Source organism: Staurois parvus, unplaced genomic scaffold (assembly GCF_062004578.1).
Source record: "Staurois parvus isolate SC_StPar_1 unplaced genomic scaffold, SC_StPar_1.0 ptg000195l, whole genome shotgun sequence".
Lineage (NCBI taxonomy): Eukaryota > Metazoa > Chordata > Amphibia > Anura > Ranidae > Staurois > Staurois parvus.
Genome location: NW_028317991.1, coordinates 6,830,261 through 6,857,500, shown reverse-complemented (window position 1 = coordinate 6,857,500; position 27,240 = coordinate 6,830,261). Strand labels below are relative to the sequence as shown.

The 27,240-nt window shown below is 42.6% G+C and overlaps 1 protein-coding gene across 1 annotated transcript in view; it reads right to left on the bottom strand.

Moving 5' to 3' along the window:
- The window catches only part of HLCS (holocarboxylase synthetase), a 283,272-nt gene that overhangs the window by 234,856 nt on the left and 21,176 nt on the right, over positions 1-27,240 (bottom strand). Inside the window, exons 4-6 of the mRNA XM_089677921.1 lie at positions 25,882-26,044; positions 19,425-20,350; positions 16,084-16,266 (exon numbers count right to left, since the gene is read on the bottom strand). Coding sequence (XP_089534047.1) covers positions 16,084-16,266; positions 19,425-20,350; positions 25,882-26,044 — 1,272 coding nt within the window. The remainder of the gene's footprint in view (positions 1-16,083; positions 16,267-19,424; positions 20,351-25,881; positions 26,045-27,240) is intronic.

Genomic DNA, 27,240 nt, shown 5'->3' with positions numbered 1-27,240 from the left:
TTTAATTTAAGGGTATGTACATCCAAATTGGAGGAAGGGTTTAGGAATTACAGCTCTTAAGAGTAGCCATCCCCCCTTTTTCAAGGAACCAAAAGTAATTGGACAAGCTGTTTAAGCTGTTTTATGGACAGGTGTGGGCTACTCCATTATTGCTTCATCAATTAAGAAAGTAAAAGGTCTGGGGTATATTCAAAGTGTAGTATTTGTATTTGATTTATTGCGGTGAACCTACATCATGCGTTCAAAGGAGCTGTCCATGCAAGTGAAACAGGCCATTGTAGGGCTTCAAAAACAAAACAAATCCATCAGAGAGATGGCAGCAATGTTAGGAGTGGCCAAATCAACACTTTGGTACATTCTGAGGAAAGAACGCACTGGTGAGCTCAGCAACATAAAAAGGAACGGAAGTCCATGGAAGACAACAGTGGTGGATGATCGCAGGATCCTCTCTATGGTAAAAAAAAAACCCATTCACAACATCCAGACAAGTGAAGGACAATCTCCAGGAGGTGGGTGTATCATTGACAAAAATTATTGTCAACAAACATTGTCAACAAGTCTACAATCAAGAGAAGACTTTACAAGAGCAAATACAGAGGGTTCACCACAAGGTGCAAACCATTCACAAACCTGAACAGTAGAAAAGCCAGATTAGACTTTGCCAAAAAAACATCTAAAAATGCCAAAACAGTTCTGGAAAAGCATTCTTTGGATGGATGACACTCAGATTAATCTGTACCAGAATGACGGGAAGAAAAAAGTATGGAAAAGGCTTGGAACAGCTCATGATCCAAAAGCACACAACATCATCTGTAAAACATGGTGGAGGCAGTGTGATGGCATGGCCATGCATGGCTTCCAGTGGCACTGGGTCATTGGTGTTTATTGATGTGACAGAAGACAGAAGCAGCCGGATAAATTCTGCAGTGTATAGAGATATACTGTCAGCCCAGATTCAGCCGAATGCAGCAAAGTTGATTGGACAGCGCTTCACAGTACAGATGGACAATGATCTAAAACACACTGTAAAATCAACCCAGGAGCTTTTGAAGGAAAAGAAGTGGAATATTCTGCAATGGCCGAGTCAATCACCTGATCTCAACCCAATTAAGCATGCATTTCACTTGCTGAAGGCAAAACTAAAAGCAGAAAGACCCACAAACAAAGAACAACTGAAGACAGCTGCAGTTAGAGCCTGGCAAAGCATCAGAAAGGAGTAAACCCAGTCTTTGGTAATGTCCATGGGTTCAAGACTTCAAGCAGTCATTGCCAGTAAAGGATTCTCAACAAAATATTAAAAATGAACATTATTATATTCATTTGTCCAATTACATTTCAGTCCCTGAAAATGCAGGGATTGCTTATAAAAACTAGTTGCAGTTCCTAAAATTTGTACTTGATATTTATGTTCAACCCATTGAATTAAAGCTGAAAGTCTGCACTTCAAATTCATTTGGATTATTTTAATGTATTCTAGTGGCATACAGAGCCAAAAGTATGCAAACTGTGCCTGTATCCAAATATATATGGACCTAACTGTAGATTATCCAATCTTTGATGGCCGCTGTTCGTGTCTAGAGATGTCAATCTTCAGGTCCCAGCCGGCACTCGTCAGGGAAAGCTGAAGGGAGAGACCTGTGTGTTTTTTTGTTTATAGCGCAAAAAATACAAAACGTAGCGGTGATCAAATGCCACCAAAAGAAAGCTCTATTTTTGGGGAAAAAATGACATAAAATTTCCTTTATGTACAGCGTTGCATGACCACGCAATTGTCCGTTAAAGTAACGCAGTGCCGTATCACAAAAAATGGCCTGGTCAGGAAGGGGGGTAAATCCTCTGGAGGGCAAATGGCTAACTGCCCTGATGCAGTAGCTTTGAGCTCAGTGTCTGACAGTTCACTCCTGGGATGATGGAGGTGAACAGTAACGACTAGGCCTGACTTAGCAATTTCCTAGTAGCATCCTGGGAGTACTTCAGTCAGACTTAAAGAGGTACTTAAATGGCCAACATTTACTGCATAGCAAAGGCATTATTCAACTTTAGTCAGAGCTGCACAGTTTGTTTTATCTACAAACCCCTCTTATCTGCATGTGTGTTTTTTTGGTAAAGGTGAACTAACCCTTTAAAATTGTGTGCACCTGTGAAATGGTGTCAATCTCCGGTACACCACATTTTCCATAATTGATGCTTTAAAAATCCCAATCAGTGTAGCGTTAACCTTAAATAATGGGCCCAGAAGGCTCTTACTCACTAATATGTGTATTGCAACTGATGTTTTTGTGACTAGGAGCCCTCGACATATTCGTACATATGCGTATGTGGTGGTGGCTCTCTCTATGTGGATTGGGGGGGGGGGGGATTTTAAGTGCTTGGGGGTAACTTTCATTTTTAGGTTCCCCTTAAGGATATATCAGTTAGCAGGGATTTGGGGGGGGGGATTGGCCCTTCTTGGTACCATAACAATGGTAACTTTTACAAGACACATGCTGTAAAAAATGGCACCATGTACATAGTTACATGGTTAGTCTGGCTGAAAAAAGACAAAAGTCCATTCAGTTCAACAAAAAAAAATAAGAAAAAGTTATAATCCTATACCCTCAGTTGATCCAGAGGATGGCAAAAAAAAACCAGTTTTCTACTGTAGGGGAAAAAGTTCCTCACTGATCCCCTGAGAGGCAATCGGATATTCCCTGGAACAACTTTACCTATAAATGTTAGTATCCAGTTATATTCTGTGTATCTAGGAAAGAATCCAGGACTTTTTTAAAGCAATACACTGAATTGGCCAGAACCAAATCTTGAGGGAGTCCATTCCACATTTTCACAGCTCTTACTGTGAAGAAACCTTTCCGTGTTTGGAGATTAAATCTCTTTTCCTCCAGACGTAAAGAGTGCCCCCTTGTCCTCTGTAATGACCTCAGGGTGAATAACTCTACATCGAGTTCACTATATGAACCACTGATGTATTTATACATGGAGATCATATCCCCCCTTATGTATTATACATGGAGATCATATCCCCCTTATGTATTATACATGGAGATCATATCCCCCCCTTATGTATTATACATGGAGATCATATCCCCCCCTTATGTATTATACATGGAGATCATATCCCCCCTTATGTATTATACATGGAGATCATATCCCCCCTTATGTATTATACATGGAGATCATATCCCCCCTTATGTATTATACATGGAGATCATATCCCCCCTTATGTATTATACATGGAGATCATATCCCCCCTTATGTATTATACATGGAGATCATATCCCCCCTTATGTATTATACAGTGGAGATCGAAAGTTTGGGCACCCCAGCTAAAAATTTGTATTAATGTGCATAAAGAAGCCAAGGAAAGATGGAAAAATCTCCAAAAGGCATCAAATTACAGATTAGACATTCTTATAATATGTCAACAAAAGTTAGATTTTATTTCCATCATTTACACTTTCAAAATAACAGAAAACAAAAAATGGCGTCTGCAAAAGTTTGGGCACCCTGCAGAGTTAATATCTTGTACTGCCCCCTTTGGCAAGTATCACAGCTTATAAACGCTTTTTGTAGCCAGCCAGGAGTCTTTCAATTCTTGTTTGAGGTATCTTTGCCCATTCTTCCTTACAAAAGTCTTCCAGTTCTTTGAGATTTCTGGGCTGTCTGTCACGCACTGCTCTTTTAAGGTCTATCCATAGATTTTCAATTATGTTGAAGTCAGGAGATTGTGAAGGCCATGGCAAAACCTTCAGTTTACGCCTCTTGATGTAATCCCCCGTGGATTTTGAGGTGTGTTTAGGATCATTATCCATTTGTAGAAGCCATCCTCTCTTTAACTTCAGCTTTTTCACAGATGGCATCAAGTTACCATCCAAAATTTGCTGAAATTTTATTGAATCCATTTTTCCTTCTACTCGTGAGATGTTCCCTGTGCCACTGGCTGCAACACAACCCCAAAGCATGATTGATCCAACCCCATGCTTAACAGTTGGACAGAGGCTCTTTTCATTAAATTCTGTGCCCCTTCTTCTCCAACGTACCTTTGCTCATTCCGGCCAAAAAGTTCAATTTTAACCTCATCGGTCCACAGAACTTGTTTCCAAAATGCATCAGGCTTGTCTATATGTTCATTTGCAAAGTTCAAACGATGATTTTTGTGGTGAGGACGTAGAAGAGGTTTTCTTCTGATGACTCTTCCATGAAGACCATATTTGTACAAGTATCTCTTTATAGTGGAATAGTGTACCACAACTCCAGTGTCTGCCAGATCTTTCTGGAGGGATCGTGCAGTCAAACGTGGGTTTTGAATTGTTTTTCTCACAATCCTGTGAGCTGTTCTGTCTGATATTTTTCTTGGTCTTCCAGATGTTGCTTTAACTTCCACTGTTCCTGATGACTGCCATTTCTTAATTACATTCCGAACAGAGGATATTGACATCTGAAAACGCTTTGCTATCTTCTTATAGCCTTCTCCAGCTTTGTGAGCGTCAACTATTTTCAGTTTCAGGTTTCTAGACAACTGCTTAGAAGAACCCATGGTGCTGATTGTTGGGGCAAGGTCAGATGAGTCTGGGCATTTAAAACCTTTGAGATTGACATCACCTGGTCTTCCCAGACGATGATTGAGAACAATCCATGACACTGGCAGGTCTCAGCTTTGCAAAGGGGGCAGTGCATGCTATAAATTCTGCAGGGTGCCCAAACTTTTGCAGACACCATTCTTTTGTTTTCTGTTATTTTGAAAGTGTAAATGATGGAAATAAAATCTAACTTTTGTTGACATATTATAAGAATGTCTAATCTGTAATTTGATGCCTTTTGGAGATTTTTCCATCTTTCCTTGGCTTCTTTATGCACATTAATACAAATTTTTAGCTGGGGTGCCCAAACTTTCGATCTCCACTGTACATGGTGATCATATCCCCCCTTATGTATTATACATGGTGATCATATCCCCCCTTAATCTCCTCTTCTCAAGAGAGAATAAATTCAGTTCCTCTAATCTTTCCTCATAGCTGATCTCCTCCATGCCTCTCATCAGTTTGGTTGCCCTTCTCTGTACTTTCTCCAGTTCCCCAATGTTCTTTTTGTGAATTGGTGCGCAAAACAGAACTGCATATTCCAGATGAGATGTTACTAATGATTTGTACCGGGGAAATTATATCTCTCTCTGGAGTCTATACCTCTTATAATACAAGAGAGGATTTTGCTCGCTTTATAAACTGCAGCTTGGCATTGCATGCCATTATTAAGCTTGTGATCTACCAGGGGGGGGGGGGGGGAAGAGAGAGAGAGAGAGAGAGAGAGAGAGAGAGAGAGAGAGAGAGAGAGAGAGAGAGAGAGAGAGAGAGAGAGAGAGCTTTATTAGGCACACCTGTTCAATTGCTTGGTAACAAATTGTTAATCAGCCAATCACATGGCAGCAACTCCATTCCACGCTTCATGCAAAAATCATTCCAGATCGTGCAGAGATATCAGAGGTGAAAAATGTACCCGACCCGTTCTCCAAAATTGACCATGGTGGCTCTAGGATATTGATGTCTGTAGACTGCAGTGCCCAGGGAAGGTGCAAGACTTTGTCTGCATGCTCATCAAACCACGATGTGACAACACCAGCTGTGTAAATCAGAGCATTAAGATCTTGGTAAATGGCGCTGTCTTTGGGAAACAATGTCTGCATCATGGGGTGCATACGGTCGGCCAAAATTTGTACATAGTCGCTGGCAGTGACTCTACCTTTCAAGGTGATGATGGGGCCTGCAGAATACCAAGATATGGCTGCCCAAACCATGATTGCACCACCACGCTTCACCATTGGCAAAAGACAGTTCTGGTGGTAAGCTTGGGACGGTGCTCGCCAAATGTAAACACAACCAGTGGTTGGGAACACTATGAAGCTCGACTCATCAGACCATATTACAGTATTCCACGATTTATGGGTTTTGCACCACTCTATCCTCTTCTGAACGTCCATGAATGTTTTGCTAATAGAGTTCCCTCCACACAGTTTTTGTGGACATGTGCTTTGGAAGACTGAGATTGAGCTCTGCAGCCACTTTTGCAGCATGTATTTTCTTATTCTCGGTCACAATCCTGCACAATGTCATTTTGCCTCTTTTGGGCAGTTGACCATGTCGACCGCGCTTATGCTCATCAGATATTATATATGGGCTGACTGATGTTCGGGGTTTTCTATCCCTCTCTCTACTGTGGGAGTCTGCTGCTGGGTGAAAAGGCTGAGTGCTGAAAGAACACTAAAAAGGCACAGGAGCTGCTGTTTTGGGGAACCCATTAGGGGACACCCTGTTAGTCAGGATCTGACCTGAGTTTAGGTAGTGGCTTGGATGAGCAGCTGTCATGGTTGTTTTACACTATGGACTTGCTGTACCAAGTCCTCCTGCGTTGAACTGGGTTTGTCTGCTGCCTTGCTGGATATAAGTGCTGGACATACCTGCTTGAACTGCTCTTGGGTGTCCCTGTCTCATGCATGGTTTACCCAGCCACGATCATTGGAGTGTGTCCCCCTTTACGTTTATACTCAATGCACACACACATGCACAGTACTTCTCCTATGTCCATACAGCCATCTGGAGTTATAAAGAATATTACGTAGCCAATTCTTGTTCTAAGAACCTTTCACTGGCGGTATTAAGTTCAGTCTTGCCCATCCTGTTTTACAGGTTCACTTTTCATGGATGGCGGTTATGAGTCTCCTTAGGCCGTTACTTGCTTAACAATTATGCGATTTTACAACGTTTTTGGTAGCCAGGAAAGGTACAATTACAGGGAGATGGGGAATAGCCAAAGTGGAAGGAAAACTTTCTCAGATGATTTGATACACAATAAATTTCCCTGCGTGGACTTTTAACTAGACAAATGTTAATCTATGATTTAATGGCCTCTTTGAAACCGTAATATCAGGGCTTTCCTGCATGTGCATTACCAACCGAGAGGAGAGCAAGGCACCAGCAGGGGGCACAAGAGGACAAAAGAATTCAGAACGGACGGGATTTATACTTGGGGATCAGTTTACCAGGATTCATGGGCTTTTATGCTACTGTTTGTTATTTACCAGTATGAAACAGAAACAGGGGTAGGGGGGTGGGGGAAACTAAAACAGCAAATAACTGACATGCAAAAAAAATGTAATTAAATTAAAAAAAGAAACAAATTAACTTGAAGACAATGACAACCTAGAAAGGTGAACACTAGGAGACTTATGCCGGCCATAGACGGGTCAACAATTGGCCGATTTTCGCACTGTTAGTGGGTTAATTGGTCGGACTTTTTTTGCAGTTTTTTCATCAGTCATGTTGTAAAATTTGCGACTGATTTGGACGATCAGCCGATTTTCCCAACAATGATGGGCAAATCGGCCGATAGTTTTGCCGATAAAAAAATCTGCGCATGAGCCGTGACCTGCAAGGTTGCCAGCATTCTTTTTACTGTAGATGCACACACACGTGTGTGTATATGTATGTATATATATATATATATATATATATATATAGTTTCTGAAAGTCCAAAATTAAATTGTATTCCTAGAAAAGGTAATGAGGTTCTAAAAAGGTTCTTTAAAATTTTCTATTTTCCAAGCAAAGATAGGTTTATAGGAATAGAAAAAAAAACCAGTTGTTTCAGGAAGAGGAGGAGGAGGAAGAAGAGGGGGAAGAAGAAGAAGAAGAGGGGGAAGAAGAAGAAGAAGAGGGGGAAGAAGAAGAAGAAGAGGGGGAAGAAGAAGAAGAAGAGGGGGAAGAAGAAGAAGAAGAGGGGGAAGAAGAAGAAGAAGAGGGGGAAGAAGAAGAAGAAGAAGAGGGGGAAGAAGAAGAAGAAGAAGAGGGGGAAGAAGAAGAAGAAGAGGGGGAAGAAGAAGAAGAAGAAGAAGAAGAGGGGGAAGAAGAAGAGGGGGAAGAAGAAGAAGAAGAGGGGGAAGAAGAAGAAGAAGAGGGGGAAGAAGAAGGAGAAGGAGGGGGAAGAAGAAGGAGAAGGAGGGGGAAGAAGAAGGAGAAGGAGGGGGAAGAAGAAGGAGGAGGAGGAAGACGAAAGAAGTGGAGGAGGAAGACGAAAGAAGTGGAGGAGGAAGACGAAAGAAGTGGAGGAGGAAGACGAAAGAAGTGGAGGAGGAAGACGAAAGAAGTGGAGGAGGAAGACGAGAGAAGTAGAGGAGGGAGAGGAAGGAAGGAAGTCCGCTATAATATTTTATATGAAAAAGTCTTGCAGTTGCAACAAATGTATCCATTTGTATCCAAATAAAAACATAATGTATTTGTATTGCTGTCACATTGTATGGTGTGCTCCCCTGTCTCTGCCGAACTGGTTTCTTGTCCCATTCTTTCGTGAGCATTGGTGGCAGCATCGGCACCGAATGATTTTTCGTTTATTGGCCGATGAACGGCCCATCCATGACCTGCATTAGGGGTTGATTTAATAAAAGTGGAGAGTGCAAAATCTGGTGCAGCTCAGCATAGAAACCAATCAGCTTCCAGTGTTTTATTGTCAAAGCTTAATTGAACAAGCTGAAGTTAGAAGCCGATTGGCTACCATGCGCAGCTGAACTAGATTTTGCACTCTCCAGGTTTAGCGAATCTCCCCCTCATGGAGGCCATACATGGTTCGATTTCCGAACGATTTTTCGTCTGAAAATCGGAAACGTCGTTCACTCGGTAATCCAATCGTGCCATCATTAAATTTGAACATTGGCCGACCAAGTCATAAAGTTCACCACATATAACATGCAAAACTTCTGTTCCTTCCAGGTCACAGCTCATGTGCATATTCTTTTCGGAAAAACGATCGTACGATTTGACCGTCATTGAGTCAAAAATCGGTAGTTTCACGAATTTTCCAACATGCCCAATCACCGAAAAGGGGAGGAACCACAAAAATCGGCCGGTGCCATTGACCCACTAACAGAGTAAAAATCAGCCGATTATTCTTAGGTCCGATTTTCGGACGAAAAATCGGTCAATTTTCGACCCATGTGTGGACGGCCCAAGTCAGAAAATTTAAAAAAAAAATTCTGTATTTACACATGTCTGTGAAAGGTTAACTTCACTCTTCTACCGGGGCAAGTTTTTATTTACAGTTTTTTATTTATTTTTACATTTTACTAAAATCTGCATTTATGGCCAGAAAATTACTTTAAACCCCAAAACAATTTGATATGTTCTGAAAGCAGAGGCTGTGTAGAATAAAACGGAGGCAGTTGCAATTTTCCTGTTGCACAATAGTTGCGCAAGTGTTTATGAAACATTTTTTTTTAAGAAAAATATAATAGAACGGAATTTTGGTACAAACACAAAATAATACCAATTTTGTTGATAGGATAAAAAAAAGAAGGAGGTGCATCAATTAAATAGATACCAAACACATCCTGGTGGTATTCCCGAGTGTAGCTCGGGGTAAAGTTTCAGTACCACAACCCCCACACCATTATCCCCCCTCCACCAAACTTTGGCAACTTCTGCGCTCTGTGCGCTTCAGCATGCGCTAACCCCGCTCTGTCATTTTATGTGGCCTACCACTTCATGGATGAGTTGCTGTTGTTCTCAGTTGCTTCCACTTTGTTATAAGATCATTAACAGTTGACTGTGGAATATTTAGTAGCAAGTAAATGTCACGGATGGACTTATTGCACAGGTGACAACCTATCACGGGACCACGCTTGAATTCACTGAGCTCCTGAGAGCGACCCATTCTTTCACAAGTGTTTGTAGAAGCAGTCTGCATGCCTAGGTGCTTGATTTTATACACCTGTGACCATGGAGGTGATTGGAACACCTGAATCCAATGATTTGGAGGGCTGACCAATACTTTTGGCAATATAGTGTAAGTACATTGTAGGGATTTGATCAAACTTTGCAGCAGATTCATACCTATTTCTGCTCTGAAGAAATAGCGGTTTGTCTGTGTCAGGGTTTCTAAACCAGGGTTCCATGGATCCCTAGGGTTCCTCCAGGGGTTGCTAGGGGGTCCTTGAGTAATGAGCAATTTCAGCATCTCAGATAAGTTCTCATTGACACCATTGATCTTTTTAGCTTTCTGTAAGGGGGCATTTCCTCCCAATGACCACAAATGTAAGGAACATTCTTCCCACAGAGCATCACACTAGTGTATCATGAGCTGTAGGTATAGTCGTTATTAGCAGGGGTTCCTTGAGACCAGAAAGTTATTTCCAGGGTTCCTCTGTATTGAAAAGGTTGAGAGACTTGTCTATGTCAATGTGCAAAGTGTGCACATCGTATGCACCAAGTCATTTTATGGGCAGCACAGTGACTAAATGGTTAGCACTTCCGTCTGGCAGTACTAGGGTCGTAGGTTTGAATCCCAACCACAGCATCACCTGCCTAGAGTTTGCATGTTCTCCCTGTGCCTGCGTGGGTGTCCTCTGGGTACTCCGGTTTCCTCCCACACTCCAAAGACATGCTGGTAGGTGAATTGGCTCCTGTCTAAATTGTCCCTAGGATGTGTATGTATGAATGTGAGTTAGGGACCTTAGATTGTACACCCCTTGAAGGTTAGGGACTGATGTGAAAGTACAATATATATGTAAAGCACTGCGTAAATGGACAGCGCTATATAAGTACCTGAAATAAATATCTACTGAATCTGAATGGGAGTGACTTTTTCATTATTAATCAGCTACTGCACTTGCAGTGTTGTAATGTGGAGATTGGCAGGATCTGCATCCCTTTAGGCGTTATTTAAGAGTATCTCACCAAAATTATATTTTTGTTGCAGGGGATGCTAAAAATCTGACATATCTTTGTGTAGACTTCTGGGAAAATCATAAGTGAATAACACAAGCAAGAAATTACATTTCTGGGGGTTATTCCATACACCATCTGTGTACAGAATGCCTCCAGGTTGTCGTATTGCATTGACTTCTTCAGAAAATTACAGTGCTGCAGATTGAAATGGAAAGATCGGTTTTAATAACTTTCAATTACAATATGGCTCGTGCAGCAATTATATATGCTGTAATATTTTTTTACTTGCCATTTTCTGCCCCACAAAAGTGGTGTTACCCTTTAAATGGTGTCAAATAATAATCCATGATGAGAGATCATACTGTGGAGGCTATACATAAACCCTCTGTGTGCGCCAAGTCATTTTATGTCTATCAGCACCACCTAATGGATTCTTGAAGAACTGCAATTCTAAAGAGTAGTACCCTTCTATTTTCAAGGTGAATGCTGTATCTTCCATTATTAGTGGCTATAATCAAAAGCCTGAATCACACACAATCAAAAAATACATTTTCCAGAGGTTTTCATGGGTGTTTTATGTTTTTACTATTTACTGCACAATAAATGTGTCTCTAAGCATTTTATTATGTCATCCTTTAAGCACACACAAAAAAGCATAAAAAAGTACCGAAGTGTATGTCCACCCAAAACTTTTTTTTTTTTTATATAGTTTTGGATGGCATAGGGAAGATTCTGGAGATTTCCGTCTCAATTTTTGTCTGGTGAAACAGCTGTCACTCTCACAATAAATGAGGGGGAAATGCTTTGAGTTTTCCAAAACAATAAAAATTGTGAGCTGCGCTACAGTAAAAGAAAATAGTGATCAACGGAGGCACTGTAAAAATTTTGCTGAAAAATAATAAACATGACCAAATCTTATTGAACCATACATCACAAAACACATATACTCCTAAATGTTGAACATGGGTTTAAACCATGGAAAATGTCCCATGAAATGTGTGATGTTCAAAATACGGTTTAAATACTAAACAATACAGCTTAATAAAATAAAGTAAGAGAAGTCCTTGCAGGGGCGGACTGACAATGGGGAACTCGGGCACTGCCTGAGGGCCCGGGGTCAGTAGGGGGCCCCATGAGATGCCCCTGGTACCTTTCATAGGCTTTTTTGTTTGTGATTTGCGTGTGGGGAGGACACAGGGGCCCCATGATCCCCTATTGCCCGGGGACCCAGGAGTTGTCAGTCCACCCGAGTCCTTGGTGGTACTACAATTTTTTGGTGGTATGATTTTTTTCATTCAAGTTTCGGCTAGATTTACACGTTAAGAAAAAAAATATTTAAAAAGGTGATTGTAAAGGTGAAAAAAAAAAAATAAAACATGTCATACCTGCTCTGTGTAATGATTTTGCACAGAGCAGGCCGGATCCTTCTCTTTTGGGGACCCTTGCTGGTGCTTCAGGCTCCTCCCCTCTGCTCAGTGCCCCCACAGCAAGCCACTTGTTGGGGGCACCCATGCAGGCTCGCCGCCGAGCCACACTAGGTATGAATGTGTATGTGTACGAATGTGAGTTAGGGACCTCAGATTGGACGCTCCTTGAGGGTTAGGGACCGATGTGAATGTACTATTTATTTCAGGTACTTATATAACGCCGTCAATTTACAAAGCGCTTTACATATATATTGTACATTCACATCAGTCCCTAACCCTCAAGGGGTGTACAATCTAAGGTCCCTAACTCACATTCATACATACACATACTAGGGACAATTTAGACAGGAGCCAATTAACCTACCAGCATGTCTTTGAAGTGTGGCAAGAAACCGGAGCACCCAGAGGAAACCCACGCAGACACAGAGAGAACATGCAAACTGCAGGCAGGTGGTGCCATGGGATTTGAAACAACGACCCTAGTACTGCGGAAGTGCTAACAGCCTAGCCACTGTGCTGCCCAATATATATATGTAAAGCGCTGCGTAAATTGACAGCGCTATATAAGTACCTAAAATAAATAAGTAAAAAAAACGATTCACCAATCAGAAGCTTTTAAGAAGTGGTGAGGAGGCAACAGGTCACTTCAGCACCCTATGACCAGCCCCCCCCCCCCCTCCCAATGATAGTGCACCAGAGCTCACACATGGGCAAACCGAGAGCTCATGCCACCCTTCAACATATCAGATATAAGATTTTACAAATGATGGAAAGTAATACCGCAATCAGGAAAATGCAGTATTAGGGCCACTAGATGGAGAGGACGTTCATAGGAAATACATACAAAATGACATTTCACACGTAATAACAAAATTGTTATTATACAGGATTTCTATAATGGCAACAGATTGCATACTGCTTTAGAAAATACCTATACAAACATTACAGAGATTATATCATATTTGTGTGAATGTGACAGCAATTTGTTTTATTAAATTAGACCACTGATAATGAAATGTGTCTAAACTACAGAGATGTGCGAACCTCATCTACCCCACACCATAATCTGTATGATTTGTAATCTGGAAACTGTTTAACCACATGCGGCTGGCCAGTTCATATGACGCCCTCCCAGAACGCGCTCTCCTGTGCGCCCCCGGGGGCGCGCACCCGGCGATCTCCGTGATCTGCTGTGTCCTACGGACACAGCAGATCACGTGATGTGGTAAAAGGCCAATCACAGCGGCCTTTTACCACATGATCAGCGGTGTCCAATGACAGACTGATCACCGGGAAATGTAATTGCCGGTTCTCGGCCGCACTTTCCGCACGCTGTCAGAGCAGGGATCGGCACCGATCATCAGGGCTCTGATGATCAGTGCCTTGATGATCGGTGCCCAGCAGTGCCACCCACCAGTTCCGCCCACCTGTGCCACCCAGCAGTGCGCCCACCTGTGCCACCCAGCAGTGCGCCCACCTGTGCCACCCAGCAGTGCGCCCACCTGTGCTGAGAAGTGCCACCTATCTGTGCCCAGCAGTGCCACCCACCTGTGCCCACCCACATGTGCCCACCAGTGCCACCCACCAGTGCCACCCACCAGTGCCCACCAGTGCAGCCCAGCAGTGCTGCCAGTCAGTGCCCAGTGGTTGTGCCAGTCAGTTCCCAGCAGTTGCGCCAGTCAGTGCCCAGCAGTGATGCCAGTCAGTGCCACCTATCAGTGCCACCTATCCGTGCCACCTCATTAGTGCTGCCTATCAGTGCCGCCTCATCAACGCACATCAGGGAAGGAGAAAAATTACCTGTTTGAAAAATTTTATAATAGAAACAAAGAAATTTTTGAAATTTTTTTTGTTTATAGCGCAAAAAGTAAAGCGCCCAGCAGCGATTAAACACCACCAAAAGAAAGCTCTATTTGTGAGAAAAAAATGATAAAAATGTCATATGGGTACGATGTTGCATGACCGCGCAATTGTCAAAGTGCAACAGCGCTGAAAGCTGAAAATTGGCCTGGTAAAGAAGGGGGTATAAGTGCCCGGTAGGCAAGTGGTTAAAGGTAAAGTGATTGTAAATGAGAAAAAGGTTTTAATTTTTAAAATAAGGAACATGTCATACTTACCTGCTATGTATAATGGCTTTGCACAGAGCAGCCCTGATCCTCCTCTACGGGGTTCGGCACTCCAGGCACCTCCCCCCTTACAGATTCCCCATAGCAAGCGGCTTGCTATGGGAGCACTCGCGTGCGCTCGATCCTGAGACAGGCTCTCTGTTTCCATTGACACATACAGCGCAGCTCAGCCCTGCCCCCTCTTCACAGGCTGTGATTGACAGCAGCAGGAGCCAATGACAGTTAATCTTGTGCACAGCGCTGGATCCAGAGTAGGCTCAGGTAAGTATAAGTGAGGTCTGGGAGGGAAGCTGCGCAGAGAAAGTGTTACTAAACCCAGAAAAGTAAAATCAGTCTGTATGCCTTAGATTGTAAGCTCCAAGGGAGCAGGTGTGGTCAGTTTTCTGGCTGTGCTGAGAACCCAGCCTGCTCTCCTCCAATGATCAAACATGATCTCTTCAGGGAAGCCTATCCTGCTCTCAGCTAATAATGGAATCTTCTATTCCTCCTACCAGTCCATCCCCCACAGTTATTACCTTTTCTACCACCAGCCCCTCCCTCTTAGATTGTAAGCTCCAAGGATCAGGCCCTCCTATCCCTCTTGTATTGAACTGTATTGTTGCTGTATTGTCTCCCATTATATTGTAAAGCGCTGAGCAAACTGTTGGCGCTATATAAATCCTGTATAATAATAATAATATGCAGTAAAGCATGCTTGTTATACTCACTGTGGAACCTAAGGGGTTAATCCTCTGCATTGTGTAAAAACGCCGTTTGATCCTGTTTTCTCTAATCCTCCCCTTCTTCTACTGTCTACTATATCTCCTGATAGAACAGAGGCTTTGAGTCACTCTGCACATGCTCAGTTTGGTGTGAAATGCTAGAGAGGTTTTTTTTTTTCCTTGGGAGAGTGCATGTGCTCAGCACAGGGTCAATCAGCACTGTCCAGACAGAGGGTCAGGGTTCCTACAGCCTCATAGGGGAGAATGAAAACTCCTCCTACAAGCTTTAACCAGTGCTCTTCTGGACACTGATAGAAGTCACAAGACTGCTAAATACTGCTGATGAGAAAAAGGTATTTAGCAGTTTTTATTTACTAAAATAATTGCATTTCCATGTTGTGTGTACTCTGGGAGGCCGGACTTAGTGAATGCAGGGTCCTAGGTTTAGTAACGTTAATGCATAGAATGCATTAAGGTAAAAAAAAAAAAAAAACCCTCCTGCCATACCACTTTATATAACCCGGTCAGCAGCAAGAGATTAAACCCTCCAATGTAACTTATCACTTACCTTGTATGAACAGTGGACTCAAGTATCTAAAATAGCAACTGCCTGTATTGCCTCTTAGCACCCAATCAAATGCTGACTTCCACTCCCTAAGTGTAATTTCCCAGGTTATTGATTGGTTAGGAAACTTCTTCATCAACATATATTTCCTGATCCCTGACCTTCAAAATCCTATTTGAAAAAAATAGGATTGACTCAAGTAGTGTTTGTGTTCTTAACAACCAATCAGATCCTCTCTAATATTCCAGTACCAGTGCATCATGAGTGTAACACTGGCCATACACTGCCAGCAGGCTGAAAAAAAATTGTCCTTCCATACAAACAAGATGGATGGAGGAATCCTCCCTGCCAGGACACCAGCACCTACCGCTGTCAGGATATGCTGGTCAGTGGCTGCAGGGACGGCCGCACACGGATCGAAATTCAGTCAGTCTTTGTTGAACTGGCCAGATTTCATCAGTGTATGACCACCTAAAAAAGGAAGAATTTTGATTGGCTGCTAAACCAGATTAATAAATGAGGCCCAATGTCCATGTATTAATGACAATCTGAGCTTACCTTCTGTGCACTTAGCAGGTAGACAGGTGTGAGAGTTGGGGAGGAGCTGACCTCACACTCCAGACCAAGACTGATGAGGATCTGCGTCAGTACCTCATGCCTCTGGGGGTTACTGAGTTTTAAAGAGTCAAAGGTCCCCTTATCATGATCCATTAGAGACTCGGGAGCCACTTCTAGCATGACCTGTAAAATAAACAGCGCGCAGAGCATTACCAATACCATTCTTACTAAAGATTGTCAGTTATACATTATTTAAAGCAGAATTCCAGTTACAGAAATTCCAAATAATAGCCCTGTTATAGAAAAAACAATTTAAAGGGTAACTCCACTTTTGTGGGAAAAAAAATTATATAGCATATACGATTGCAACACAAGTCACATTGTAATTGAATGTTATTAAAAATTACCTTTCCTTTTCAATCTGCAGGGCTATAATTTTCTGTAAAATGCAATATGGCTACCTAGAGGCAATCTTTATACAGACGGTGTACACAACGCCCCCCCCCCAAGAAATCTATGTATGATTGGCTCACTGATTTTCCCAGAAGTCTGCACTAAGATACAAGTCAGATTTTGGACATCCCCTGTAAAAAAAAAATAGTAATTTTTGGTGTGAGAGAAATCACTTCTAAAAAGGGATGCAAACCCTGCCACTTTCCTCAGAGGAAATATTAACAGAGCTCATATTTCCTCCCTCACGTGCCCCTTCCCCGGACTTCTCTGTCAAAATCAACGGCTCATTCATCAACCTGTCCCTGCATGCCAGGGTGCTTGGTGTAATCCTGGACTCTGAACTATCCTTTCGGCCCCACATCCAATCCCTGTCCAAACCTTGCCACCTCACCCTCCGTAACATCTCCAAAATACGCCCCTTCCTAACCAGTGACACCACAAAGCTTCTAACTCACTCCCTGGTCATCGCTCGCCTCGACTACTGCAACTCCCTCCTCATTGGCTTAACATTACATAGGCTCAGTGTCTGCTACCCCTCTCTGCCAATCCCTCCACTGGCCTGGCTTCTCCTCATCCAACGAATTAAATTCAAGATACTTACAACAACTTATAAAGCCATCCACATAGGTGACATTTCCATGTTAATAATTTAAGAGTTAACTGTGAATTATGGCCATAGCATTACTGAATTATTTAATTGTCCTGGGTCTGTACACTTAACGTGGCCATCATGAGGAGTTTCTATTCTTCCTGGTGAAAAATGTATTTAGAATACAACAAGATGTTCCACGTGGGCACAGGCACTCAAAACTCCCAGGTAAGCAGGAGAAAAATTGGGGAATTGTGGCAGAGAGGTTCTGCAGTTGGAGTATCCAAACCATAAAAACAAAACAAAAAAAACCTTGGAGGTTGTCTCAGTCCCAACAGGCTTCATTAAATCTAAAATATAGCTTTTTGTGGACTGACCCTTAGGCTACTAAATCTAAATTGGAGATTGGCCAGCTTCCTTATGCCCTTAGGGTTAGGGATTATCCCCTGAGGAAGTCACGCGACTCTGACGAAACACATTGGGAGGAGCTGATAAAGTCACGTTGTAAACAGCAAGTCAGCAGGCCACCATCGTACGTGAGACATTTTCCCATCGACATACATGTAAACTGTTGTGCACCAGACTTTGTATACATTTTAAGTTGAGTTTTATACTTTTGGTTTGATTTTAAATAAAAAATAGTATTTGCTATATGGAGAGCTCTATCTATACCTTTCTTTTTTGAGCGTTCTAAATAAAATAATTTTATTGCTGAGGATGGAGGTGGATTGAAGGATGTCTGGCATGAGCAGAGGGGAGCAACACTCCTGGCATACAACACCCTGCTTAAAGGGGAAAGCACATGAGACGATGTTTATTGGGTCGAATCACACGGTGAGAATATAGGAATGTTGGTGATGGGATGTGCACAGTACATGGTGGAAGAGAAGTTTCAGTAAAATCATAAAATACGGTGGCAGAGGAATGAAGTGTGAACAGTACAAGGGGCAAAAAAAATAGTGACGGACGTCCAGTTTATAACCAAAGAACCTTCATTGGCATTATTAAAGATGCATGGGGGTTTATTTACTAAAGCTGGAGTGCGCAAAATCAAGTTCACTTCTGCATAGAAACCAATCCGCTTCTAACCTCAGCTTGTTCAATTAAACTTTGGCATTAAAACCTGGAAACTGATTTAAGTGAAGGGATGGACACTGCTCCACTGACCCCAGGAGTCCAATGTAAAGGAATGGCCTCAGCTGCCGTACTGGCCACGCCCCACTGACACGTTTCACCCCGCCCACTAGGGTTTGGTCACAGAGGTAGTGAGGACTTGAGAAGCCAGGAAATATCTATGCATGCATGGCTGCGAAAAAAGACTCAGGTGTGTATGTGTGATGATAGAGTGAATGGAAAACAGGAAGAAGACAAAAGAAACTGAATAGTAATGCTGTAATACAAGAGAAGAGAAAAAAAAAAGGAGAGAGAGAGAAAGAGAAAAATAAATATAGATATAGTATGAATGGGAAAGAAGGAACAAAAAATCCAGGAAAAAAAATTAAGTTTTATTCTGAAAAGGTAAGAAATAGGTAAGAATAGAAAAACAACTATGTGTGCTGTGTACTGTATGTGTATATATTTTCTGGCTTCTCACATCCTTACTACCTCTCTGACCAAGCCCCGGTGGGCAGGGCGAAATGTGTCAGGGGACGCGGCCAGTACGGCGGCTCACGCCATGCCTCTATATTGGACTCCTGGGGTCGGTTGAGCAGCATCCATCCCTTGGCTTGTATGGGCTGACACTGGAATCGCTCGGACTCATGCTCCCCTCTTCTCACTTGCCGGTGGGGTGGCCCTTTTCCTTCCATCCACATCTTGGAGTGGCGCCATAAAAGGTATACTTTTCACTGGAAGCAGATTTGTTTCTATGCAGAAGTGAGCCTAATTTTGCACTCCCCAGCTTTAGTAAATAAGCCCATGTTGTCTCTATTATGGACAAATCTCACAAGTAACATGGGGTTTGTATAATTTTATTGATTTTACATAATACTGCATGGCACTGTTATGTATATCATTTTGGTTGGCACATGTGGGAACACAAGAGTGTGGGCAGCAGTATTGGGGGTGTATAACTAAACATGTATACTCTTTTTGAGGTAGAATAATCAATTGCACATATTTTGTATATAGTTTCACCACATCACTGAAGGTTGTCATGATTACTAACTGTAATGATTGCGCTTAGGTTTTGCTGGTTTATTTCATTAAAGCAGTATCAAACCCAACATTTTTACTTTTCATTTTATTTGAACATTTAATATCCTAAACACAAACTGGTAGAGCTGAAGGGAAATCATACCTGGCAGAGGACAGCTTCTCCACTGTTGTCGCCATATGCTTGACGCACCATCATCAGGTCCTGGCTGTCATTGTTTAACCGCCCCCATTCATCCACTTTATCACATGACTCTACCAAGCCCTCCTCATACACAAATCCACTGGCCATGACATTGAGACTAATCTGGTTGCCATTGGGTCCATCAAAAAGGAGGTCTTGAATTGAGCCCAGAAGTTCAGATTTTCTTTTCAGAGCTACATTGCCAAACGTAAAAGAGGAGGCTAACCCCAGGATCTTCCCACCTTTCTCCAGGTAAGAAGTAAAGAGTCTGTGAAGACTAGATGGTATGGGTTCCTCACCCACTAGAACTAACAGCAAGCAGTTGTCTGCCCATGGGGCTATGAGAGCCTGCTCCTCAGGGAGAGGGTACACAACGTACCGACAGGAATCAAAGCATTGGAGAAGCACGGATTTGACTTGTTCAAAACGGTCCACAAATGAGGAGCTACTATAGACAAGAACATTAGGTGGCTTCCCACTGACATTAAGATCTGAGGTTTCTTTGGGGTGAACAGAATCAGAATGGTCCTCCAAGCTAGCGTATTCATCAGGAAGGTCCGGAATGTTTTCTGCTGAAGCAAACTTGACCGACTCTATGGTGCAGTTCTCCAGTTCAAGGCACTCATGGCAGCTGGACAGGTGAAGATGAAGATGTTCACCACTAGCTTCCTCCCCTTGTCCCAGGCCTGTTCTCCTATTTAAATTGGGGTTTTCGTTGCTGTTGCCAGGGTTCTGCATTTCGGTGCTTTCCGTCATACCCATGTCCTTCCCAAAAGTCCTATCAGAAATAAGATTCAGCTGAAGGGCAGCTTTCCTTTGAGCCAAATATAAATGAGGGTCGTGTGGGTCTTTTCCTTTAGTCGTAGCTGTCTCGCTTAAGTGCACAGCTAAGGGGCAACAATAACATATATTTAAAGACAATGCAATCAACACAAAATATGGAAATACAGTCAAAGAATATCTTAAGCCAAAATGTGTTGAATATTGTATGGAGGGCTAAAACTATCAGTGAAAAAAAAACAACCTATGTTGACAGTGAAACAAAATCCCCATTGGAAAGCTTTCCTTAAAGGGCTGAAAAATGGTAAGCCACTGCATTGCAATTAGCAGCAGCATTGTCAGCTTGCTGTATGAGCATCAAGTGGCTGTTAAGCTGTCCATCAGGTCTGCAGAAGGCAAGTACAGATCTGATAGGCAGCCCATTGGCCTACTAAAGCAGTGCAGACAGCAGGTTGACAATCCCGCTGCTAACTGCAAGGCAGAAGCTTAACTTTGTCAGCTTGCAATAGGAAGTGCTGTTGCTGGAAGGATCTCCAGGTGACAACGGTGCAACAAGTAGACCAAAAAGGATTTGTTTAAGAAATCTGTATGCAGTGAAGCATGAGGGTTTACATACTCAGCATTATTAGAATTGCACGGAAACTACCCTGAACTTGGCCAACAGGACCTACAAGCCCCAAGTGGTGAAAGCCATTACCATATGAGGGTAGCTTGTGAATCTTTAAAGCTGAAATTTAGTTATGGCACATTTTACATAGTTACATTGGTCCAGCTTAGACCAATGTAAATATGTACAGTATGTGCCATACCTGTGGGATCCCCAAGGAAGACGTACATAACTGCAGTAGGCATCACTGCTACAGTGTTCTCCACTAGCTTTCAGGTCCTGCGCCAAGTGGCTGTCCTGTTGCTTAACCTCCTTAGCGGTCTGATTATGTCCATACTTCTGTGCTCAAAGCGGTACATTTTTTTGCATGGAAATATGTATTTTTTTTATTGTAGGCCTGTAATTTTTAGGAATAACTCACTGAAATCTGTCCGAACAAGAGTCTAGTAAACATCCCGGGTATGGTAAAATTTGAAAAACGAAATCATAAATTATAATATAACAAATAATCATAAAAAATAATAATATAATAATAATACATTTAATTCAATAATCTAATCAAACCAAAAACACTGAAATTTGAAATAGAGCGCCAAGTTCACACATCACTGAGCAAAGTCGCAAAATCGTTTTCAGTGTCTGATGACGAATTTCCCCCACAAATCATTATCACTCAATTCTGCAAGTGGTTCTAATTTACTATCGCTGTTCTCTAGCCGGTCTAAAACCGCTTTTGACCTAAAAGGGATGCTTTTGGGACGCCGTGGACGTTTCTCAGTTTCCAGGCAGAAAGAACAGTAAAAATGTAGGCAGGGCACAGGACAAAGCACTCGGGACAAAATGTATGTGAAATGGTTTGATACAGGAATGTTATACTATGTGATTTTAGTGTATTTAGTGAATGTCACTTTTTGTCATTTTCAAATTTCCCGCCAGTTCCGTCCCCCGTACGTCCCAGGGTACGGAACCCAGAAGACAGATGCCGGCATCGGACGGAGGACATTGCCGGGGACACTGCAGGAGGGACATCGTGGGAGCGCAGGACAAGGTGAGTGATCAAGAGATCCCGGAGCAGCGGTGCATGGTAAGCCTGAGTGTAGCTCGGGGTTACCGCTTGTGGTACTGAGACTTTACCCCGAGCTACACTCGGGAATACCGCCCGGGAGGTTAATGAACAGAGGATGTTGACTTCTTGGTACAGGCGCTATTCGCATTTTTCCCAATTAATGAAAAGGACTCTCTCATTGGACTAGGTAGAAATTGTGACATCACCACCGCACCTCATAAAGGATGCTTAATATTTTTTTAGAAAATGCAAAGTGTCCCCTGTCAAGCGAGGAACCTCCTTCATTCCCAATGCAAAAGAACAAACAATTATTACAGGACCCGGAAGCTAGTGAACTTCACTGCAGTAGTGGTGCCTACTAACGTGACTTCCACTTTCCACAGGGATCCCACACGTATGGCACATACAGACTTACATTGCTCCAAGCTGGACCAATATACCAATATGTAAAAATTGCCATACCTATACTTCAGCTTTAACGAAAGACAGTTTGAGAATTAAAAAAAACAAAAAACAAATGGATACAGAAACAGAGATAATCGCTGTGATCAGAGTAAACTCACCCCTAAAACCTTCCGGGGCCTCTAGCAGTTGTTCCTACTGAATATAATAGAAAACCAACCCAAAATGCTTACTGCTTAATCATCTGAGAGAAATATTTCTGAAGAACTGGAATCTTGAGTATTAGAATAATAAACAAGGCAGCATGTGTGTGTGACTCTGGCACTTACACAAAGCACAATCATCTGATTTCATGGTCCAGCCATGAACAACTTCTTTGAGTTTTATAAAAAAAAAAAAAAATCAAATCGCAAAGGCTTTGCTTTACTAGGGAAATGCGCTTGCACAAAGGCAGCAATTTTGCATGAACATACAATCTGCAGGCAAGAGGAGGAAAGGTGCACAGCGTACAGACAGCAGTAACTTGTAGTAGCCAATCAGATTTCAGTCTATTATATGCAGATCTGTCACTGGTGAGCTCTGATTGGCTGTTTTGAAATACTGCATTTTGTTTTCCCTGCGGCTCAGTGTCCCATTTCTCAGCAGCATTAGATCTAAATTAATTGAGAGTGATATTAGTTGGGTGAATGCAACCGAACGCTGGCCATACACACTTAAGCAGGCCATAGATGGATCACATTTCGGCCAGTTCAACAGGGACCAGCCAAGATTTGATCCATCAATGGGCAGTCTGGTTGTACATCCATCGATCGACTTCAGTGCAACCAGCCTGTCAGATTTTCTGCATGCAGTCACTGCCAGCAGCTACAGCCAACAGCAGTGATCATTGTGTTCTCCACCCCATCTGCAAAACACATTAGCGCTGCAAGAGGGATTCTCCCATCAACAATGACTGTGGTAATGGGGGAATCAAGCAATTTTCTTTCCTTCCACCTGTGATGGAAGGAAAGAAAATTGCACAATCTATGGGCTGCTTTAGATTTCTTTCATTCAGCTGGGATGTGCGAATTTCCACAGCCAACTCTTGTATTCTGACAGCTAGCACTCTTGGCTCTCAGACTATCGGAACAGTGCCAGACTAACACGGTTCAGCTGGCAATTTTGTCACCTGGCTCCTTCAACAAGAATCAATTCAATAACTGACTTGCTGAGCAGCGTGGTGCTGACAGGGACACCCACGGCTCTAAATTTGTCGCATTTACCATGAATCTGACAAAATTGGAGCCAAGCATGGCAGTCTTAGCTACGAAATGCCTGCTTACTTGTAACATACTACCCCCCCCCCCTTCCATCTTCATCAGGCTATCCTGTGATTGGAACTAAATCCCATGGTTTCAAAGACCCAAGATATGTGCATTGCCAAGATATATATATACACATACACACACACATATACATATATACACATACATACATACATATACACACATACACATATATATATATATATACATATATATATATATATATATATATATATATATATATATATATATATATATATATATATATATATATATATATATATATATATATATATACATACATACATACACACACACACACACACACACACACATATATATATATACACACACACACACATACCCCAAATAGTCGAGAAACAAAAGAGATTCCACAGCAGGCCATTCAGTAATGAAGAAAATCTAACTTCCATGAAAGCTAAAGTTAGAGCTGGGAATTTTTCTTTTTTGTTGTTTGACATGTGTCACCCTTCCATGTGCTCCTTGCTGTGAAGGCCAGTTATAGACTGGGGCAGTGGCCATTTTTTGTACTGTTGAATTGTTGGTCGAGGGGGCGCACTGGACACCTTAGCTGCCATTGTGCTACATGCTGGGTGTCCAGTGCGCTCCTATACCTTTAAGGAGGGGTGGACTCCCTCAGGTACATCTGCCCTTGGTCTATCCATTAAATACATGTGCCTCTACTATGGGGACTCTTAAAATTGGAGAGTTAGGAACTACAGAATATCTGGGTTCTGTGACGAGGCTCTGTAGCTTACGTATGTATTTGCAAATGTGTGCTAACTAAACCAGTTTTTAACGCATACTGTTAGAAAGGTTAATTCGGTTTGTTTGCAGGCTGGCAAGTTAGAGCTGGGAATTTTTCTTTTTTGTTGTTTGACATGCGTCGCCCATCCATGTGCTCCTTGCTGTAAAGGCCAGTTATAGACTGGGGCAGTGGCCATTTTTTGTAGTGTTTTTTTTGTTCCACAGGCCTAAACATGGTCCGGCATCGTATGCTGGAACCCTTGTGGAGTGAAACCTGGACACGAGATATGTGAATTGCCAAATCTTGTTTTATATATATATATATATATATATATATATTAGTGACAGGGTGAGACTCTATCACTTATAAGGACACAGGATGTGCACATTGGCTGAGTGCAGGACTACGGAGTAAAGCTACTGAGTGGAGAAAACTGCTTTTGCAGCTTTCTCCAGGTTTTGGTATTCCTGGAAAGGGCTCCGTACTTTGGAGATGCCATAGTGTCTTTGGTGGGACAGAATCTCCAACCCAGTGGCCGGGTTTTGTGGAGTGTGTGCCCAGGTGCGCACAGGCCTTATAACGGAGCTTTAGGAAAACCTCAGGGTTCCACCCAAGAGAGACAGGAGGTCTCCTACAGGAGTCAGAGAGGCTGTAGGTGGCAGCCGAAGTATGAAGGTCTGTAATGCAGGCAATAGATGGGTCGAAAATCGGCCGGTTTTAAAAAAAAAAAAACGGTCGTTCGGTCGGCCGACATTACCACCAATGGTAAAAAGAAAATCGCCCGACAAAATCATGCAGTTTACCCCATAACTTCTGTCCCTTGCAGGTCACGGGCTCATGCGCGGATTTTTTCATCGGTAAAACGATCAGCCGATTTGCCCATCATTGCCGGGAACATCGGCCGATCGTCAAAATCTGCCACGAATTTTCCAACATGACCGATAAAAAAAACTGTGCAAAAAACTCGAAAAACGGCTGACCAATTAACCCACTAACAGTGCGAAAATCAGGCGATTTTTTTTTTTCGGCCGAAAACTCATCCGATTTTCGACCCGTCTATGGCCGGGATAGTTAATGGCCTGAGGACTTGGCCAGAGGAGTCGTGTGTGGCTCTAAGCGGTGTACCTGAAAGCTGGTGGTCAGAAGGACCAATAACTAAAGCAGCAGTGCTGCTGAAGAGTAGCCAAATGGGCTAGTAGTTTCATTTGGACTTTGTGTATTTTACTGGAGAAGCACCCCAGCGTGGGAAACCTTATGTTGGACTTTTGTTTTGCCTTTCCTTTTAATAAAAGCGGGCAACCAGGCCCTGAAAATAGTTTCTGACTGGCGTGAACGCACTTGAAAACACATCTACCACTGAGCTAGACATCCCCAAATGTTACCACACACACACACACACACACACACACACACACACACACACACACAATCTACCCCAAATAGTCAAGAAACAGAAAAGATTCCACAGTAATGAAGAAAATCGAACTTACAAGTAATCTTCTGTGGCTGTGAGCCATTGTCCATCTGCAAGCGATCTTCCATGAAAGCTATGCCAAGCTCGCTGAAGTTATCCACGCTGGCCTCTGCCAGTACCCTCGAAGAGTCTCCATGACACAGAGCCAGAGGGAGACAATACTCAGACAGATTCCGAAACTAGAATACAGAGGAAAAGACAGAACTCACCATAAGAAGCCTGATACATTCACATTACCTATTGAGACATGTAGGAAACAATCTAATACAGTCTTTTATCGATCAGGGTGCCCTCTGGGTTCTTTAGGGGTGCCTTTGCAAAATGCCTAAAATGCCCTGGCTTTGTGGTTAGCACGTCTGCCTGGCAATAAATGGGTCATGGGTTCGATTCCCAACCATGGCACCTCCTGCATGGAGTTTGCATGGGTTTCCTACGGGTGCTCCTGTTTCCTCCCACACTCGAAAGACATGCTGGTAGGTTAATTGGATCCTGTCTAAATTGTCCTAGTATGTGTATGTATGAATGTGAGTTAAGGACCTTAGATTGTACGCCCCTTGAGGGTTAGGGACTGATGTGAATGTACAATATATATGTAAAGTGCTGCGTAAATTGATGGCGCTATATAAGTACCTGAAATAAATAAAAAAATAAAAGTAATCACAAGTTCTCACAGTGGAGGCGGCTCCCCCTGTCCCCTTGCTGGGAGAATACAATGGCTCCGTGGGAGGGATTCCCCCATCATCACTGACTGTGTTGATGAGGGACGCAAGCAATTTTCTTTCCTGCAACCACAGAAAATCACTCCATCTATGACCGGCTTAATAATAAATCAGCTCTAATGTTGAGTGTCCTACATGTGTGGATGGTGATTTGTTTAGTTCTTTACATTTTAGAATGGGATGCCTTGAGATTGTGAAGGATTTTAAAGGGTGCCTTGACTGAAAAAAGATGGAGAAACACTGACCGAATATAACATCCTTTTCACATTTGTCGATTTTTAAGCATGAAAAAGTATGAATTTCGCTGCATGAAAATAAATTTCAAGTCGAAATTCCATTATGTCCTGTGCGGCTGGTTCACAACTATGTGCTACAGTTTAGTGTGAGAGTCAAAGGAAAAAATCTGCACAGCACAGCCTTCCAAAGCAGTGTGCTTACAGTGAAGCACACGGACACAGCACACAGTTAACCCTTTGATCGTCCCTCATGTTAACCCGTTCTTGCCCAGTGCCATTAGTACAGTGTCAGTGCTTTTTTTTTTTTTTTTTTTTTTTTTTTTTAGCACTGATCAGTGCATTGGTGTCACTGGGGCTGTCAGTGACACCAAGTAAGTTCCCCCAGTGTCAGAATGTCCACTGCAGTCCCACTATAAGTTG